Source organism: Xenopus laevis, chromosome 1S, assembly GCF_017654675.1.
Source record: "Xenopus laevis strain J_2021 chromosome 1S, Xenopus_laevis_v10.1, whole genome shotgun sequence".
Classification (NCBI taxonomy): domain Eukaryota; kingdom Metazoa; phylum Chordata; class Amphibia; order Anura; family Pipidae; genus Xenopus; species Xenopus laevis.
The window spans coordinates 53988586-54007645 of NC_054372.1; the positions used below are offsets into that span (position 1 = coordinate 53988586).

Sequence of the window (19060 nt, forward strand, 5' to 3'; positions counted from 1 at the left end):
ATAATCGAAATTTGTAAAAATTATTTTATTTTTCTCTAAAAATAAAACAGTAACTTGTACTTGATCCAAACTAAGATATAATTACTCCTCATTGGAAGCAAAACCAGCCGATTTGGTTTATTTAATGTTTACATGATTTCCTAGTAGACTTAAAGGGCCAGTAACTTTAAAGAAAAAAATTATTTGTACTTAACGAAAAAAATCACACCAAGACATTTTTATCTTTATTAAGAAATAACTTACAGATTCTCTGCTTGTGCTCCTCTTCATAAACGGAGACAGGGCGACGATCCATCATACAGCGCTCGATTTCTCCTCCCTGCCTTCTATAGGAGATAGCTAGGGAGGAGAAATCGAGCGCCGCACTATGGATCACCGCACTGCCGCTGCAAGTGGAGAATCTGTAAGTTATTTTTTTAATAAAGACTTTGCGAATTTTAGTTGTTACTGGTCCTTTAAAGGGATACTGTCATGGGGGAAAAGTTTTTTCAAAATGCACCAGTTAATAGTGCTGCTCCAGCAGAATTCTGCAATAAAATCCGTTTCTCAAAAGAGCAAACAGATTTTTTATATTTAATTTGGATATTTGATCTGACATAGTTAGTTTCCCAGCTGCCCCCAGTCATGTGACTTGTGTTCTGATAAACTCCAGTCACTCTTTACTGCTGTACTGCAAGTTGGAGTGATATCACCCCCTCCAGCAGCCTAACAACAGAACAATGGGAAGGTGACCAGATAGCAGCTCCCTAAAGGTGGCCATACACGGAGAGATCCGCTCGTTTGGCGATGTCGATCTTGAGGTGGGCAATATCGGGCTGATCCAATCGTGGGCCCTAGGGCCCAACGATCGGATCCTAACGCATGGAAACACAAGATAACAGCTGCCTCCAACAGCAGTTGGAGGGGGGTTTTTAGTAGCCCAAAGAAGAAGCGATTTGTCGCTGGGCAACTTATCGCCCCCAGTAGCTTTGTGTGCCCTAAGGGTCAGGCCACACTGGGCGTTTTGGGGAGATTTTCTCCCCAAATGCCTTCCCTCACATTTGTTTTCCGAAGTCGCCCGAAGTTTCCTCGTGAGGCAACTTCGGAAAACGAACCGCCAGGTGTGATTAGCGCCAGCGTTTTTCATTTTAAGCCGACGCAGAGTCAGGGAAGGCGTTTGGGGAGATTGGTCACCAGGGACCAAATCTCCCCAAATCGCCCATTGTGGCCTGACCCTAAAAGTGGGCAATGGGATAACAGTGTAGGGAAGAATACTACTTTGCAAAATACTAATTTTTATTCTTTTATGTGCAAACTGTTGCCGTCTTTGCGACTGCTTCACCGTGAGAAAAGCAAGAGCGTCACATACGCAGCAATGACACCTGTAGCTCAATGTAGCGCCAAGATTTGTCTTTCCTCAGCCGACACTCGCACTCAAACAGGGTTAGCTCGGGTCGCCAGCTCACGTGACAGCGACATATGCTAAAGGCCAAAACTACAACTCCCGTCATACCAGTCGCCTGGAACAGTCGTGTTATGACGTCACCAGAGGGCTCCGCCTTCTCAACGCTGCGTGGCCTCTGCCCCTCCTCTTGCTGTTTGAAGGCGGAGAGGGGGAGGAGTTGCTGCGGCTGCACTGGCAGACAGAGGACTGAGAAAAGAAGGGGAGACAAAGGCTCAGAGAGCTCCACAGAGGGAGGGGACCGAGGACATCTAGGGACCAGTCGGACTCCGTACTACGCGACACTATACGTGGCCCCGAGGCACATCCCGGCCAGTGGAGAGGTGGGCGAATTCACAGCGGACAGGCTTAAACGTGTATAGGCTCCAGATGTGTTAATCTCCAACTCTTTGCATTCACAAGTAGCTCCCGGGTGCTGTCGGCCAGTGACTAGGCGCTGTGTGTAGGAATGGCTGTGTGTTGGCTGCATGGGGCTCTCCAGCACTTTGTATAGAGGTAACGTCCAGTCTGGCTGTACCTCTGGGAGGATGAGGAGAGGAGGGACATGGCTCGGGACACTTCATGGCTGTTCTGTGTAGTTTCTACGTGGATTCTCTTAGTGGCAGCGCTGGGAGACCTGCTTCTATTAGGGAAACAAACCTGTGTGCCCCGGTGCATTCTGGGACCCACATACCCCCTGTCGCCTATAGATCCCTCAGCTGTCTGGTCACATGCAGGGATGGCTGCTGTAAAGCCGGGGAGCTGCCAGACTGATTGCCATATAGGGGCGACTCCAGCTGTGCTTGAGCTCAATCCTTAGCTGTAGCTCTTAAGAGCTGGAGGGCCGCAGGTTGCATTGCCCTACTGCTTCACTTCATAGTGCCTCTCTTTTGTGGGGTGGGGTCTTTGGTCTTGTACTGCATGTTAGGGGCTGCCACTTATTGTATAGATTTATAAACCCCACCCTGTGTACGTGTATGTGCTGGAGGGACACGGATGGCTGGAGCTGCTCATGGAGCAAGAAGAGCCTTGTGATTGTACAGCAGCAGCAATGCAGCACAAAGACTAGGGCTTGTACTTGGGAGGAGGAGGTACAGGGTCATAAATACCCAGAGCAATGTGCAAAAATCCTGATTGAGAGAAACCACTTCCACCCCATGCAGAGAGGAAAGAAACCTGCAGTCCTCTTTCTCCTACTATAATTCCCTACGGGATGCTGGGATTTGTAGTTCTAAACAGCTGGCTGCTTTTGGTCTTGCATCAAGTTATAAATGGTTGGAGGGGTGTAAGTTCTGTCCGGATTAGTGATTTTCTGCTCACTTCTCTGCCATGATTAGATTTTAGGTTGGCCAGCAAGTACTACAGCTTAATTCATTTGTACACAACCTATGATGTAAGTAAGGTTAATGTATAAACTTCTAGAAGGACAAAACACAAATGTTTTCAATTGCCAGATGTAGTCTGTCAATTGCATTACAGAAATGACTGTCAATGTTGAACCATGATGTAGTCTAGAGATAACCAACCTTCTTTAAGAATTGAAGTTCCCTGTGTCAATTATTAGATGCTAAGATTACTTTTGGGGCTCCTATGAATATTTTTCCTTTTCTAGGCCAGTATATATTGTAGCAGAACCATGACCTTTTGCACAAAGCCTTGGATATTGTAATGCCACATAGTTTTACTAAATCATTCTCAGTAGGGTAACTAGTATTAATGCATTTATTAGGGGTTTCTTTCTGAAAACTTCATAGATCGAATTATGCATTTAAAGGTGTAGTACAGTATCAGTTTGAATAATTAATGTTTATATTGTGTTGACATATTCCACTTCCACACAGATTATACACCATTCACATCGGATGCTAATACATTTTTATGTGCAATGCTAATTCATTGTTTATTAACCTTGGCTCCCTAGATTGCATAACTAGTAATTCTTACATCTTCCCACATAGAATCAAGGTATCCTGGAATTTGTAGTTTTGCAACATCTGGGTACTAAGGTTAAGAAATATGCCTCTATATAAAGAAAGACATAACGATAGCAACCAGCAATTGTTTGATGTATACTAGGTTACCAATAAATGCTACCTGCTGATTGGATGATATAGGTGACTAAACCTGTACAAAGTTTTGCACCTTTTAATTGGTGTGTTTTACATACTCCTGTATGTATGTTTTTTGCTGTACTTACTTTATCATATGTTTTTTATTATTTAGGTTCTCTATACACACTGTGAGGATAATTGAGGCATGGTATTAAAGTAGACAGTTGTGCAGTGTAATTAAAGTTTTGTTAACTTACTAGATCCAGTCAGTTGCTTCTGTAGGGTTCCATTTATAAACTGGTGGCATCCTTACCCATAATAGGAAGAAAGAGTGCAGTCACAACTGCCTGCTTAATTTTATTTTTCCCTTTATACGTTCATTCAGGAATATGACTGTCATTTCTGCCATTAAAAGTATATCATTCTTGAACACCTGCTTGATCAAAAAGCAGTAACGCTCTATATGGATTTGTAACTTCACGACTCTAGTTCAACAGTAAATATTTATGCATAAAAACTTTTGTTTTATATATGTATAAGTATATACAATATATAAATTCATATAAAATATATATATATATAATTGATAGACAAATACAAGAGTCCTCTGCACTCAACCCATTATCAATATATTCAAGACAGAGACATTTGTGCATACTGCTACTAAAAAATGCCTTACCCTTTAAACAAAACAGGGATTGTTTGTCCATATATTGCAATATATTTAAGCTGGCCAACTACGTCAAAGTCATCCCATATCTGGTCAGTCCTATGCTCAATTTTATCTGATTCATTAAGAATTCTATTGCTTCATTATACATTTTACAAAGGGACTAAGTTTTACCTGCAACTTACTAGCTGCTTTCAAAGTAAATATTTATAATACCAAAAAAGTCCAGACAACTTGCTTGTTCATCAAGAAAAAACTTTTATCAAGCAAGTGACTAGGTCATAGACTAGGGTTAATCTCCACTCCATTTTGTTGTTTTAAATATAAATATATATATATGGAAACCAGTTAAACGGAAACAGAACGAGTCTCCCGTAGACTCCCAATATAATGAAATAATCCAAATCTTTAAAAATTATTTCCTTTTTCTCTGTAATAATAAAACAGTACCTTGTACTTGATCCAAACTAAGATATAATTAATCCTTATTGGAAGCAAAACCAAACTATTTAATGTTTACATAATTTTTTAGTAGACTTAAGGTATGAACATCCAAATTACGGAAATATCCATTATCCTGAAAACCCCAGTTCCTGAGCATTCTGGATAACAGGTACCACACCTGTACACAATAACAATATGTACATAGACAGGAAATCAAGTAGCCCATTATTATTTACCTGTTGTATTAACCTATTGCCTTCCCATGATAAACCTACTGGGATAATATGCACAGCAGCTAAATAACATGGAAGACCACCACTACATTGTAAAAAAGTGATGGGAACTGACCCTATAGAGGGGTAAAAATTATTTTTACTGGTTAAAATCTTTTAATTATATGGTTAACTTTTTAATACAAAAATAAAAAAGGTACACATGTACATAACATGTAGGTTATTTTTTTCCCTGCATGTTAAGAAGTTCATTCATTTGTGTTTATAGCTAATGACTCCATTAGAACCATAACTTGTTGCACACTTGCTGGCCTAATGTTTTTCAGTAATGTGTATAACAGAAATAGGCACCCTATTTAAGCTCCAAATTATGGAATGGCCATCTCCCATATACGCCATTATAATGAAATAAACCGAATTTTTAAAACTGATTTTCTTTTTCTCTGTAATAATAAAATGGTACCTTGTACTTGATCCAAACTAAAATATAATGCATTTTTATTGAAAACAAACCCAGCTTTTTGAGTTTATTTAATGTTTACATTATTTTCTAGTATTCCAAATTACAGAACAATCCATTATCTGGATGATCCCGAGCATTCTGGATAACAGGTCCCATACCTGTACACCAATACACTCTTGGATTATTTGTGTGATTTTGCTGTATGCTGAATAGACTACAACTGAGTTTTAGTTTTATAAGCACTCCATTACCTTTGTAAATTTGCCTTTTTGGTATAAGTGCAAAGGGTTAAAGGTTCAGTATTAAATATACTTTATGCCAAATATACTTTATGCCAGCTGCCATATTGTATGTCTAGTGGTGGTCAATCAACACAGGAAAATGTATGAAGGGTTGCTAAATATGTGACACACTATCCTGATAAAGTCAACAAGTTGTGTTGGCTGAGTATTTCGATTAAAACGGCAGTACCTAAGATAGTCTTATGTAAGATACATGTACCACTTACTGTAGTAGTCTAATGTCTTTCATTTTACTGTACCTTTTATAGCAGGAGAGTGCACTCCAACAGAAAAGTACCCACTGGCATATCTCTACTGGATTCCAGATGTGGCAAGTTAGTATATGTGGCTGCCACATCTAAAATGTTTACTGAATTGAAACAGGCTATGTCTGGATTCTAGCTGCATAAATGCTGAACTTGCAGCTTAAATACCCATTTAAAACATTTGCAGTGCCGGACTGGGAAACCAGGGGCCCACCAGAAAACCTTAGACTGTGGGCCCACCTTAGACCATGGACTCACTTTCTATTATTCCTCCTTTCCTCACTCAACCTCTTTATTATCCTAGACTTTTATATCTACTTTATGAATTCTTCCATTATTAAGCATTTGTTTCCCATAAAGAAATAGTGAATGACCGTAAAATATGCTAAATGGTTAGAAGCAAGAGGGCCCACTGACACCTCGGCCCACCGGGAGTTTTCCTGGTATACCTGTGGGCCAGTCTGACACTGAACATTTGTATGAATCAGATGCAAGTATTCGAAATTTATTATTGAAATAGAATTTTTTAAATTTGGGTGAGTCGGATCAAACTGAAAACTCGAATTGAATTGGATTTGAGTTGTAAAAATTCGAATCAAGCTTTTTCTCTGAATGTCAGGAAGGCTGCAAACAACTCAGAATTGATCCCTGGACGTCTCCCATTGAATTAAACAGCAATTCGGCAGGTTTTAGGCGGCGAATAGTCAAATTTGAGTTAAAGGGCAAGAGTATGATAAATCTCGAAAATCGAATTAGAATTTCTTGAAAAACTCGAATCGAATTTGGATAACTCCCTAGTCGAATTTGCCAGTTTTGACCATAAAAAATTTGAATTCAAACTCCCATTGCCTTGTACAGTAATTCGCCAGGTTTTAGGTGGAAAATAGTCGAATTTGAATTCTTAAAGGGCCAGAGTTTGATAAATCTCAAAAATCGTATTAGAATTTTTTAAAAAAAGTCTAAATAATTCCGTAGTCCAATTTGCCAGTTTTGACCATAAAAAAAATGTGAATTCAAATTTTCAATTCGACCCTTGATAAAGCTGCCTCTAAATATGTCTTACAGTATGTGATTATCATTTGAAATAATGTTATTTTTGGTGCTTACTAACTGTTGGCTATCTCTTTTTAGTTTTTCCAGATGTGCCGTGTCCTGCTTGTTCTGAAAGAATGCAGTTATATGAAATCCAGATGCAGTCATGAGAGTGCTTGACTTTTTCAGCCATCTAAAAAGCATTAAAATTGGATGCATGCACAATATTGCTATCTCAGCTACAGATTTCTCTTTTGAGTTTCATTTGTCAACGTTAAATGGGTGAAGGACATTCAGAGTTCTACACAAAATAAGTAAAGATTGACGTGTACTAGAAGGATTAAATGGACCCTGCGTTCTACATCCGCTTCTTTTTTAGAATATGTCACTACTGGAAATTAAAACCATCCCTTTCTTCAAAGTTTCACTGGTTTCAGATTATTTGTTTGTGAGTTCACAAATTGACAGCCTATAGCAATCATGGCTCAGACCAGTTTACTGCAAGGGAAACCTTTCTACTGCAGGGAATGGATTTTCCATAAACTTCAGCACTGTCTGCATGAAAAAATCAACTGCAGCAGTATCACAGCGAATAAACATTCACTTGTGTCTAATTCTGGGAGCAATGGCGGCAGCACAGGAAAAGGCGCAGCATGGGGTTTATTATTTGTTGGAGGCCCTGGAAGTGGAAAGACAGCACTTTGTACAGAGCTGCTGTGGCCCAGTTCACCTGCTGGTTTGCAGAGAGGGGTACACCGACATGCCCTAGCTTATCATTTTTGCAGAGCACAGGACTCTGATACACTGTGCATTGGAAGCTTTATTAGGAGTTTGGTTGATCAGATCTGTCAAGGTGGACTAATTGCAGGTTATGAAGACAAGCTGAATGACCCTTCTGTTCAGAGCCTGTTGCAGCCAGGAGAATGTGAACGGAACCCTTCAGAGGCCTTTAAAAGGTATTCTATTACATATTATAAGTGATAAGCATATCCATCCTTTCTTATTAGGGATTACCGAATCCACTATTTGGGATTCAGCCGAATCCCCGAATCCTTGGTGAAAGATTCGGCCGAATACCGATTTGGTGCAGTCCTATTTCTTATTCTATGACATGTCAATCTTAAAGTGGATGTTCACCTTCAAACATTTTTCAGATTGCTCACCAGAAATAAAGCCTTTTTCTAATTACTTTCTATTTTATATTTGTGAGAGTTTTTTCTAATATTGAAGTGTAAAGTTTCATTTTTCACCTTCTAAATCAGCTGGGGGGGGGTCACCCACTCTTGAACTGTTCTAAATTGATACATTTAATTGATACATTTCCTATCTTTGTCCCTGCTGAGTGAAATCACTGAGTATCATTAAAGGCAGCTATTAGAGTTGATACAATAGTTGCTAATATTCCACAGATGCTGCTAAGAAATCAACTAATTGCATCGACTAAATGTAGCAAATTGTAACAGTTCAGATGCTCCTGATCACTGAGCTGCCAGACTGAGACACCACTTAAATTGTGGGAAAACTGTAAAAAATAAAATATGGAAAGCAATTGAAAATAGTCTTTGTTTATGGGGAACAATATGAAAACAAATGGACTTGAAAAAGTGTTTGGAAGGTGAACTTCCCCTTTAATATGAAGTATCACCTAAATTTACTTGTTGCTATTTATGTTCAGGCACATGAAATTAAATTAGAGGTTCAATGACTACATAAAGGAGCAGCTGGTTTGGTTTAATGGTCATTCCCTCTGAACCAGATAGAATCTGGGATATAGCCCAGGGTAGAGTTTATGTCAAAAATAATTATCTTTTTGCCAAATTCATTCTAAGTTGGTTTGGAAAAGTACAAAAGAAGCATTTTGTACATATGATAGTGTAGCAAAAACCTATTGATTTAGTGCTATTAGTAATTAATGTAGCTGCTTATTTTGGAGAAGGGGAGTCACAAACTATTTACTCCACTATGTAAATGCAGAGATTGACATTGGGTATAAAGTTTCAAGACGACAGTGCAGCTTTAAACCCTACTGCATATGCCCTTTCCCTTTGTCACTTCTTTACACAGCACTAATACTTTTAGCAGCCAATAGGATGTGTGCTGTGCAGGTAAATGAGGCAGGTGTAGGCATGCCTACTGGCTTATGAAGCCGCTCTGTCCTTAGAGAAGCTTTTCATCCATTGCCAATCTGCGCATCTGCTCTTCACCCTAATATTGGGTAAGTGCAGATTCAATCGCCTACAAACAAATGTTCACATTTTCATCAATGTAGAGACCCATATAACTAGGGATGCACCGAATCTACTTTTTTGGATTTGACTGAACCCCCGAATCCTTTGTGAAAGATTCAGCCGTATACCAAACCAAATCTGAACCCTAATTTGCATATGCAAATCAGTGGGGGGAGAGAAAAATAAAAATGTATTACTTCCTTGTTTTGTGACGAAAAGTCCCATGATTTTAAGGATTCGGTTCGGCCAGGCACAAGGTTCCAGCCGAATCCTGCTGAAAATGGCTGAATCCTGGCCGAATACCAAACCGAATCCTGGATTCAGTGCATTCCTACATATAACCCAGTTTGACCTTTCTTAGCCTAGGCTGAACAAAGTAATTTGTTTATTGGTTGCTGTGGGTTGACTGTTGGAAAACTGTTTTATTTTTGTGATTTCTTATTCTTTTTTTAACCATTCTTTGGTAAAACGACTTTTGTGTTTAGAATCGTCTTGCTGCATGACTCACTCTCTCTTGAGATCCAGTTCACGGACAGATACCTTTAGAATTCTCTGGTATAGGTCAGAATTCATCAGTGCTGTACAGGCACAGATGCAGCAAAACCGGCCCAAACCAGAACATTCACACCACCATGTTGCACAAATGGGATCCGGTTGTTATGCTGGAATGCAAAGTTTTTCTTTCTCAAAATGTAATGCTCCTCATTTAAGCCAACAAGTTAGCTTTTGGCTTCATACATCTACAGCACATTCTTCCAATATCCTTCTGGTTTGTCCAAATGATCTTTAGCAAACTGTAGACAGTCAGCAATGTCTTTGGGGGTGAGCAGTGGCTTTCTCCTTGCTACCCTGCCATACACACCATTGCTGTTCAGTGTTATCCTGATGGTGGACTCATGAACATTCTCCAATATGAGACAGACCTCTTTAGTTGCTTAGTAGTTACCCTGGGTTACTTTGTAAGCTCTCCGACTATTAAAATGCCTTGCAGTTGGAGTTATCTTTGAGTAACAATGGTCTTGAATTTCCTCCATGTGTACACAATCTTTCTGACTGTTGATTGGTGTAGTCCAAACTCTTTAGATGTAGTGTTGTAATCTTTTTACAACTTTATGGGCACCAACAACTCTCTTTTTTCTCGGGTCCTCGGAAACCTCTTTATTCGAGCCATGATACACATCCACCAATGTGTTGTATGTGTGATCAGGCTTTGCTGCATCCCGTTTTTTTAAATAATACAGGGTCTTTCATGCACATCCGATTGTCATCCCATTGACTGAAAACACCAGGCTCTGATTTCAACTTCAATTTATATGATAATCTTAAGGATTCACTTACTTTTGACACACAGATATGGATATTTTTTTTAAATAAATACATGACCAAATATAATAATGTTGGTTTCATTTGTTTAACTAGGTCTTCATCTACTTTTAGGATTGTTTGAGAATCAGACTGATGGGACATAACTGTTCAGTGGGTTTGCAATTGATCTTTAGCATGCAGCTCAGATTCAAAGCAAACAGTTATGACCCATGTGCCCCCCCCCCCCAAGTCACTAATGGTTACTACCTGTTAACCAATCAGTGAGAACCAAGAGAGCTGCAAAGCAGGAAGTAGTGTTCTGTTATGTTAGACATCCTGTCAGTCCAGCATTTATACATTACATTTTGGCTAACCTAACTATATTGAAAACATTCTTTATTTTGCACAACCTATTTACCCAATTTTTATTTTTATTCCAAAACAATACCTTTAAATTTCGTAGTGTGTCCAGAATTGTGTACGTATACATGTTGTATCACTGGGATGGTAGAAAGGAATTGTTGGGTTTATATTTGCTGGAATAGAAGACAAAGTGAAATTAAATGTGTGCTGGTAGCTTAGCTTTTAGCAGGCAATATTAGGTGACAACAATAGTGTTTAGCCGCACACCACTTACTTGCTTGCTGGGTGCATCCGTATCCCTGGCAGCCTCCAAGCCAAATATTATACAGATATGTGAAGTGGGAAGGAGCACACCAAAAATGTCCAGGCAATGCCTTAATTCATATGCAGATTTATTGAGTGCACAAGCTTTCGGGGTCAGAACCTTGCACCTGAGGAAGGGGTTCTGACCCCGAAAGCTTGTGCACTCAATAAATCTGCATATGAATTAAGGCATTGCCTGGACATTTTTGGTGTGCTCCTTCCCACTTCACATATCTGTATAATATTAGGTGACAACCATGAGTGGATGTAAGGAGACAAGGATTGGTCTGGTTCTTTCTTTCATCTGCCCTTTGAAGGAGGTCGACATGGGTGTGCAGAGCATGGAGTAGACCTGACCCTTTGAAGTCAGGGTATGAGTGCAGGATAGCTAGTGAGAGGATTACATTGTAAGATGAGATGTCCTAAAAGCATACGATATATAATGCTAGTTAGGTGAGGAGTCTGTAGACAGGCTATGACACTGTTAATTATTACTAGTAACGCAAGTGTCTGAAATAGGGTACAGTGGGTTTTCTATGAAATATCCAATGAGCATTGCTATATTTATTTATGTATGTATATGTGTGTATATATGTATATATGTGTGTGTGTGTGTGTATATATATATATATATATATATATATATATATATATATATATATATATATATATATATATATATACACTAATTATTGAATATAGCTCTCTATGTTTCATTAAGTTTCACTATTTAAGAACTACGCGTGGCACATATACCATCCCTCCACCTTTTTGAACCCAATTCAAGCACTGCTCTAGTCTACTGTGTATTGACTAGAAAAGAGGCAACCATTCCAATGACATTTATATATTGCAATACAGTACAGTACAGTAATACATTTCACATTTTTTAGGGGACCAGGAAAAAAATTATGTAAAATGCGGGAGAATGTAAAAGCAGGGAAATGTGTTAAAGTAACTTTTTTTTCAAGTACTGAAAGGATATAAGCACAGGAGTCAGTTTTACTTTGAGATACAATAATTACTGTGTTAAGCATTGCAGTGTTAATGTTACACTATGGAGGGCATGTGCAATACCTCTCTGTCAGTCGCATATACAACCTAAAGCAATACGTAATTGGTGCAGGACTGTATAAGGGGCAGACTAATTGGAATTGACCATTTACATGCAGAACCATGGCAAAAAAATACATCTGGTTAGTATTTAAACTTCTTTATTTCACAAATAATAACATTCATAGAGGAAAAAATGCACTTTTTGGGTACATTGGGACATAATTTTGATGTAATCCGGGAAAACATTACTTAAAATCAGGGAAATGCACCCCTTGAAATGCATTATAAATTGGTGGGGACCACAAATAAAAAATGTAAAATGCGGGAAAACTTAAAATTAGAGATTTCACTGTAGGTGATAAATTAGACACATGCACATACCTATAGCCAATCAGAAGATATTATTAGCCTTTATAGCACCAATATATGCTTCAGTTTCGAACAAACTCCTGTAAAGTGGAAAAATTAAAGCAGATGATTCACTGGTTGCTATGGGTGACTGCACTAGTGCCATTTGACAGATATGATGGCGTGAAATTTGGAAATACAACTTCACATGTATTCTATTTGCAGTATGTATGATTATCCTTAACTGGCACATAAATACCATTTTCAGCGTAAATAAAAAAAATACTGGGAGATGCCCAGTGGTCAATAGTTACCAGTTTACCCTCGACCAGTGCTCCTTTCCTTTTTTTTTTTTCACTGATTGCTTTGAGTTTCCAGTAGCATTGTTTTCTATGTAGTTGGCAGGCTGTTGTCTTCCTTGCTGATCACTGTAACAAATATTGTTGGCAGGGAAAGGATTCAGAACTAAACTGACCCCAGGGCACTTCGCTACCATTTTTTGGTCATCCCTTGCGGCAGTTTAGGCTTGGCATATGTGCAGTATAGTACTTTTTTTGGAAGCCATACTGTACTTAACTGGTTACCTTTAGTCACATGTGCATCACAAGAAAAGATGGCAGATGTTCTCTGCTGCAATGTACTGCTACTAAAAAAGTTGCTTCCGTCTGGGGCGAATGATCAGAAACTGGTTAATTGGGGGATGCTTATCAATGTCCCCAAAATGTTACATTTTTTTTAAGGTATAAACATCAAGGGATACGGCCCTGCCTGCACATACTACTCTGTACCAGATAGTTGGGTTTAATTGTCTGTTTTCTTATCCTGTTTCAGGAGGTTGCTTTCTCTCCGTGTATCAGTATCCTAAAAAGTGTTGTACCTGTTAGCAATGCTTTGACTAAGCATCTTTAACTTTTAGCGGCCAGCCTCAGACATTCCAGGCAGCAGTGTAGTAAATGTTTAAAAACCATTTAAATAAAGGTACCAGCTTTAAAGGTACTCCCACATAACTTACTGAGGCTAATACACGTATGGGACCTCTTATCTGATTGCTCAGGACCTGGGGTATTACGGATAACTGATCTGATCACTATTCTAGAGAAAAAGGAAATCATTTTTAAAAATTTTAAATATATAGATAAAATGGAGTCTGGGAGTTCTGACTGACTCTTGGCTGATGGATTATTACATCTGGTGCAAACTTTATCTCTTAAGTGTCACTGTATAGCTGTTGAATATTTTAAGTGGTCTATTTTAAAAGTTCTGGTATACCGTATATACTCGCGTATAAGCCGAGATTTTCAGCACCCAAAATGTGCTGAAAAATTCTACCTCGGCTTATACGCGGGTCAATGGCAGCGCTACAAGGGCACCGGGAAAATATCTTTTGTTGGAGTCGAGGTTGCTGAGGACTCTGACTCCAAAACAAGGGCAGCACGCAGTGCGAGGCTAAACGCGTTTGGAAATACCTGCTTTCGCATCCCAAACGAACTTCCAAAAGGGCCAGCCAGGTGCCGCGTTGCTGGAGGCGGAAGTGCAGAACAAATGACAACTTCCGGTGTCCTCCTGCTATACCGCTGCCGTCCTGAACCCCTCTCTCACCCCCCTCTGGCCCATGGAGCCCGATGCCTTCCTGCGGGACTACGGTACCTAAAATCAGAGCGGCTGATCAGAGCGGCTGCAGCACAGGAGAGTTGCGTATTCCTTTTGCTGTTCGGCAGCACTGCTCCAGCGGTGGCTCACTAAGAAGAGTTGCTGCTGAACCGCATAGTCGGCCGCCTGCTGGAGGGAGTCTGGGGGAGGCACTTCCCATGTTCTGCTCCGTGTGGCTCCTCAACGCCCCCGGGAAGCCCCTGATGAGCTGCAGTCCGAGCTGGAGATGGACAGCGGTGTTCGACAAGTCCACCTCCCTGTCTGTGCGTCTGGCACCATGCCCAACTAAACGATCAGGTACTGGGGGAGGGGTACACCCTGGCTCCTGCCCAACTAAAAGATTATGAGCTGGAGGGAGAAGAGACGAGCAGGAGAAAGGGAGAAGAGCAGCAGGGAGGGAGGGAGAAGAGAAGGAGGAAGGGAGAAGAGACAAGCAGGAGGGAAGATGCTGGGAGAGAGCATTCCTGTAATAATGGGCTACACACGTTGCAGGATTGCAAGCTGACTGGGCAAGCTCATGTGCCTGCATTTATGCTGTGCCAGTGGCTGGCATGTGAATGGGCTCCTTACTAATTGCCGCTACTTGACCTGTAGTTTTACATATAAAAGTAAAGTCCTGCAGAGCAGCCCAGAAAAACACTGTCATATTATCACCATTGTCCCCTCAATTCTCATTCTATAGTCACTACAACTTGTGTGTCCATTAAGGGGGTATGAGGCTGCACTCTCTGCCCATGTGCGTCCTGGCACCCTGCTTTGCGCTGTTCACCCTGTGATGCATTTCTCACCCCTAGGCTTATACGCGAGTCAATAAGTTTTCCCAGTTTTTGTAGGTAAAATTAGGTACCTCGGCTTATACACGGGTCGGCTTATACACGAGTATATACGGTAGTTTATATAAACAAGCTGCTGTGTAGCCACAGGGGCAGCCATTCGAAGCTGAAAAAGGAGAAAAGGCATAGAATACACAGCAGATAACAGATAAGTCCATAGAAAACAGTGGAATTCTACACGGCTTTTCAGTTATCTACTGTGTATTCTGTGCTTGAATGGTGCCTGCCATGGCAGCTTGTTTATATAAATGTATTGTAGTGTTTCTGTAGCAAACATCAGTTTTACAGTGCAGGGCATCAGTACATTGTATTTTTATTACTTTAAAACATTTAAAAAAAAAATTCTGTTACTGTTCCGTTCAAGCAGCCCTGTTAAGATAACTTAATGCCCCCCCCCCCTGGTCTGTCTTAACCAGTGTTCTGGATGCAAATCCCATTGTGATGCACAGACTATATGACCATTGTGGAGAATACAGATTCTGTATTCCATCATACCCTGAGTCAGCAGGTAGCATTTACTGGTCACATTTTTAAAAGCAAACATATTATTGGTTGCTATAGATTACTGAACCTGGGCAAACGTCATGCCTTTTAACTCATTTATTTTTTATGCCATATGTTTATTATTTTTGTTTCTGAAAATACATTAGAGCAACATCTGTTGAATAATGCTGGTTAACACTCCTGGCTCTGTAGTTTATGCTTGCTGCTTATTTTAAAAAAAAAAAAACTTGTGGTTAGCATTGCTGAAGTAGAGAAACCAGTTAGACCTGCATTTTTCAGAACCCTTCATTTTTTTTTTTTTGTCTTTACATCGTCAGAGGCCCTAGCATTTGGTTGCATATAGCAAAAGTATGCATATGTTGTAAAGCAAATGCTCTTTCTTAGGGATTTACACCAATTATGACCTTGTAAGAAGAGATTCTAAATTGAGTGGCAAAACCATCGCTAATGTATTTTATCATAAAGATTTCAGGCTAATGCCACAATGGGTTGATTAATTAGCCACTGCTCTTGAATCCGCCTGCCACTGCATCGGCCTGGGTGCAGGCACACGGACTAGATTTTGCTACCAAAATATGCTCCATGTGCCTGACACTAGGCCAACACAGTTGTTGATTCACTGCTGGAAAACTGCCAGCAGAAGAAAAAAATATGGCCCACTACTACCCATATGAATGGCACCTTCCCATTATTGATCACATGGTATGGGTTTTTGCCAGAAAATGCATTTTTTTCTGGCCAAAATCAGAGCGCAATCACATGCAGATGCCATGCTTCTCATTTACTACATGTTGGCGGTAGTATTGCTGGCAGAAAAAAATGCCAAAAATGTGTTTAAATGAAAATCATTAATTATTAGAATGCCAAACTCTTACATTGCTTTACCAAGCAGATAATTTTAAACCCAGCATCTCAAGAGACAGATGCCCCATTGCTTTATGGGGATAGCGAATGAGTCACTTTGTCTCTTACAGAAAATCATTTACGCAATTGTGCTATTCATATACTTTACTCATGGTGATTCACAACACAAATGGTATCTTTGCATTCTTTGTCACCCTGCAGGTTGTGTTTTTTTTGTTGTTTTTTAAAGGATCACAAAGCACGAAAAAAAAATTGCGCGATTCAGGATAATAATTTGATTTGGGTTTTTGCATGATTTAATCCGCTCTGATTAAATTAGGGTTTTTTTTTATATTAAATAAGGTCCAATTGTGGATTCTAGTTTAGGACTTCATTATTTTAAAACACTTGAATTTTTTGGTGTTACTGTTTCTTTATGCATCTTGATTACGTTTGAATTAATTAAGTTTAATTACTTATAAGCTTAATTAAGTTTAATTTTCTTAATTAAGTTTAAATCAAGATACCACTGCAGACGTGATGCCTGAATTTATACCTGTTTTATGTCTGTCAGGGTGTAAATAATAGATGATTAGAATAGATTAATTTTATGTGCATATATAAACCACTTTTGTACTACCCCTTTTTGCTATCCCATGGACAAACTGATCTTTTACGTTTCTATACTAAGATTATTGAAGATTAAAATTACCAGGCACCTTTTACACCTTTTTATATTACACATGCTAGAAAATAAGTTCTGCATGTTTTTCCTCTACAGGTGTGTTCTTCTACCTCTGCTGGCCATGAAAGCCCCTGCCCAGAGTCTTTTCATGGTTGTTGACTCTGTTGATGAAGGCTGTAACATTGTTGAAGGAGAACACAGACCCTCAGGTTTATCTGGTACAATAGCAGATCTTTTAGCAACTCACCATGAGTTTTTTCCTCCATGGCTACTTCTCATCTGTTCAGCACGCAAGCAAAGTAGAACAGTGACAAAAATGTTTACTGGTAAGTACAGTTGCAGTTAACCGTAGATCAGGAGTTTCTAACCTTTGTGCTAAGACCCAAAAGTTAATTACCATGCTTTTTATAGGTATGGATCTGGCATTGTCACCCCCTTGAAATAATTTTTATCTATAACATAAACAGAAATAAGTTGAAGGAAATGTCACTATTTCAATGCAATACAGGTATGGGATCCGTTATATGGAAACCCATTTTCCAGAAAGCTCTGAATTATGTAATGGCCGTCTCCCATAGACTCCATTTCATCCAAATAATCCAAATTTTAAAAAAAATGATTTCCTTTTTTTCTGTAATAATAAAACAGTATCTTGTACTTGATTCAAACTAAGATATAATTACTCCCTAATGGAAGCAAAACCAGCCTATTGGGTTTATTTAATGTTTAAAGGAATTCCTAATAGGTTTAAGATATGAAGATGCAAATTACGGAAAGAACCATTATCCGGAAGACCCCAGGTCCTGACATTGTGGATAACAGGTCCCATACCTGTACAAAATTAACCCTGAGCTAAACTTGTTAAAGTAATCTGGTCCTATCAAAAAACACTATTCTAAATTAATCTTAACAGGCAACTGTCACCCCAAAATTGTTTCCCCCACTATTGGAGCAGGCTAATAAAGACTGCGTAGCAGTAAGAGAAGCAATAGTTTTCCTTTAAAAAATAAATAATAAAGCGCTACGACCCCCACACTGGAAGGGAGCTAAAGGTGCGAATAGCCATGTTTAGTGACCCACAAAGTCATTGTGTGCAAAGGATATTCTAGTGAATTAAGTTGTCTATACAGATAAACCCTGTGCTTAGATATAATCAGCTGCTCTTTATTTTAAAGGCTGTAGTTTTGGGCGTGTTTCTCATTATATTACTTTAAACAAATTACCCTGTTTAACAGCAGTGGGGTGAGTTCATGAAAAAAAACAAAACCATTTTTCCATTAGTGCTTTATAATGGTAAACATTCGGAAAATATAGACTTTTAATGGAAGTAATGGCTTAATTCCAGGAATTTGTACATGATATAACAATTCTGATATTATCGATTTTCCAGTGAGGAATGTGACTTGGGGGCGTCTTGTCACTAAGTAGAGAATTTTGCGTGCCCTAACCCAGTACACTACACTCTATTTAAATGCCTAGACTTTTTCATATCCTTCAACATTCATTGAAACCACTGTGAAGATGCTCAGGCAAATTTAATTTACTTGTCAGGTTGCACCAGTTATTTCCTGTGGTCTGAAAGTATATAACTCCTGTCAGTATATAACTCCTGTACCATGGGTGTTGGGCAAATATCATATATGGCCTTGCCATGTGCAATTTTTTCAATTCTCAAATTTGGATATGCTAACAGTGTATAATAGGCACACAGCGTATCATCACACTTTTAGCATGATTTGCTAGGCTGTAGCTGTGTGTTTCTTATGAGATTTGTGAAACCGTTTTTTACAGTGTTGAAAAAACAACAAAAATGTTTGTGTGTATGTGCTTCTGACATACAGTAGTTTCAGTTGAGTTATTCAAAATGTTTCAGCTTATGCTGCATATGACCTAACATTTGTCTTTAACCTGTCTATGCTCAAATTTGCACTGTTAACTCGTTGATTAAATTACCCATACCTCTGAACCACCCAATTGCTGACCCCTACAGTTTGATAGCACCCAGTTCTTGTTGTAGTAAAGCAGGGTAATAGAAAATATACAATTTATTTATATGCCTGATGTACAGAAAATCAGACATTC

At 39.2% G+C, this 19060-nt stretch overlaps 1 protein-coding gene across 7 annotated transcripts in view; it reads left to right on the forward strand.

Annotated features, from left to right (window-relative positions):
- Positions 1–1502: 1502 nt before the first annotated feature.
- Positions 1503–19060, forward strand: part of ankrd50.S (ankyrin repeat domain 50 S homeolog) — a 33671-nt gene continuing 16113 nt past the window's right edge. Inside the window, exons 1-4 of one of the 7 annotated variants that reach the window (XM_041579583.1) lie at positions 1503–2813; positions 5832–5897; positions 6960–7816; positions 17075–17304. In XM_041579583.1, coding sequence (XP_041435517.1) covers positions 7341–7816; positions 17075–17304 — 706 coding nt within the window. In that variant the 5' untranslated portion in view covers positions 1503–2813; positions 5832–5897; positions 6960–7340. Of the gene's footprint in view, positions 2814–5831; positions 5898–6959; positions 7817–17074; positions 17305–19060 lie in introns of those variants that run through there. The other 6 variants (XM_018243330.2, XM_018243331.2, XM_018243329.2 and 3 more) reach the window with 6 other exon arrangements.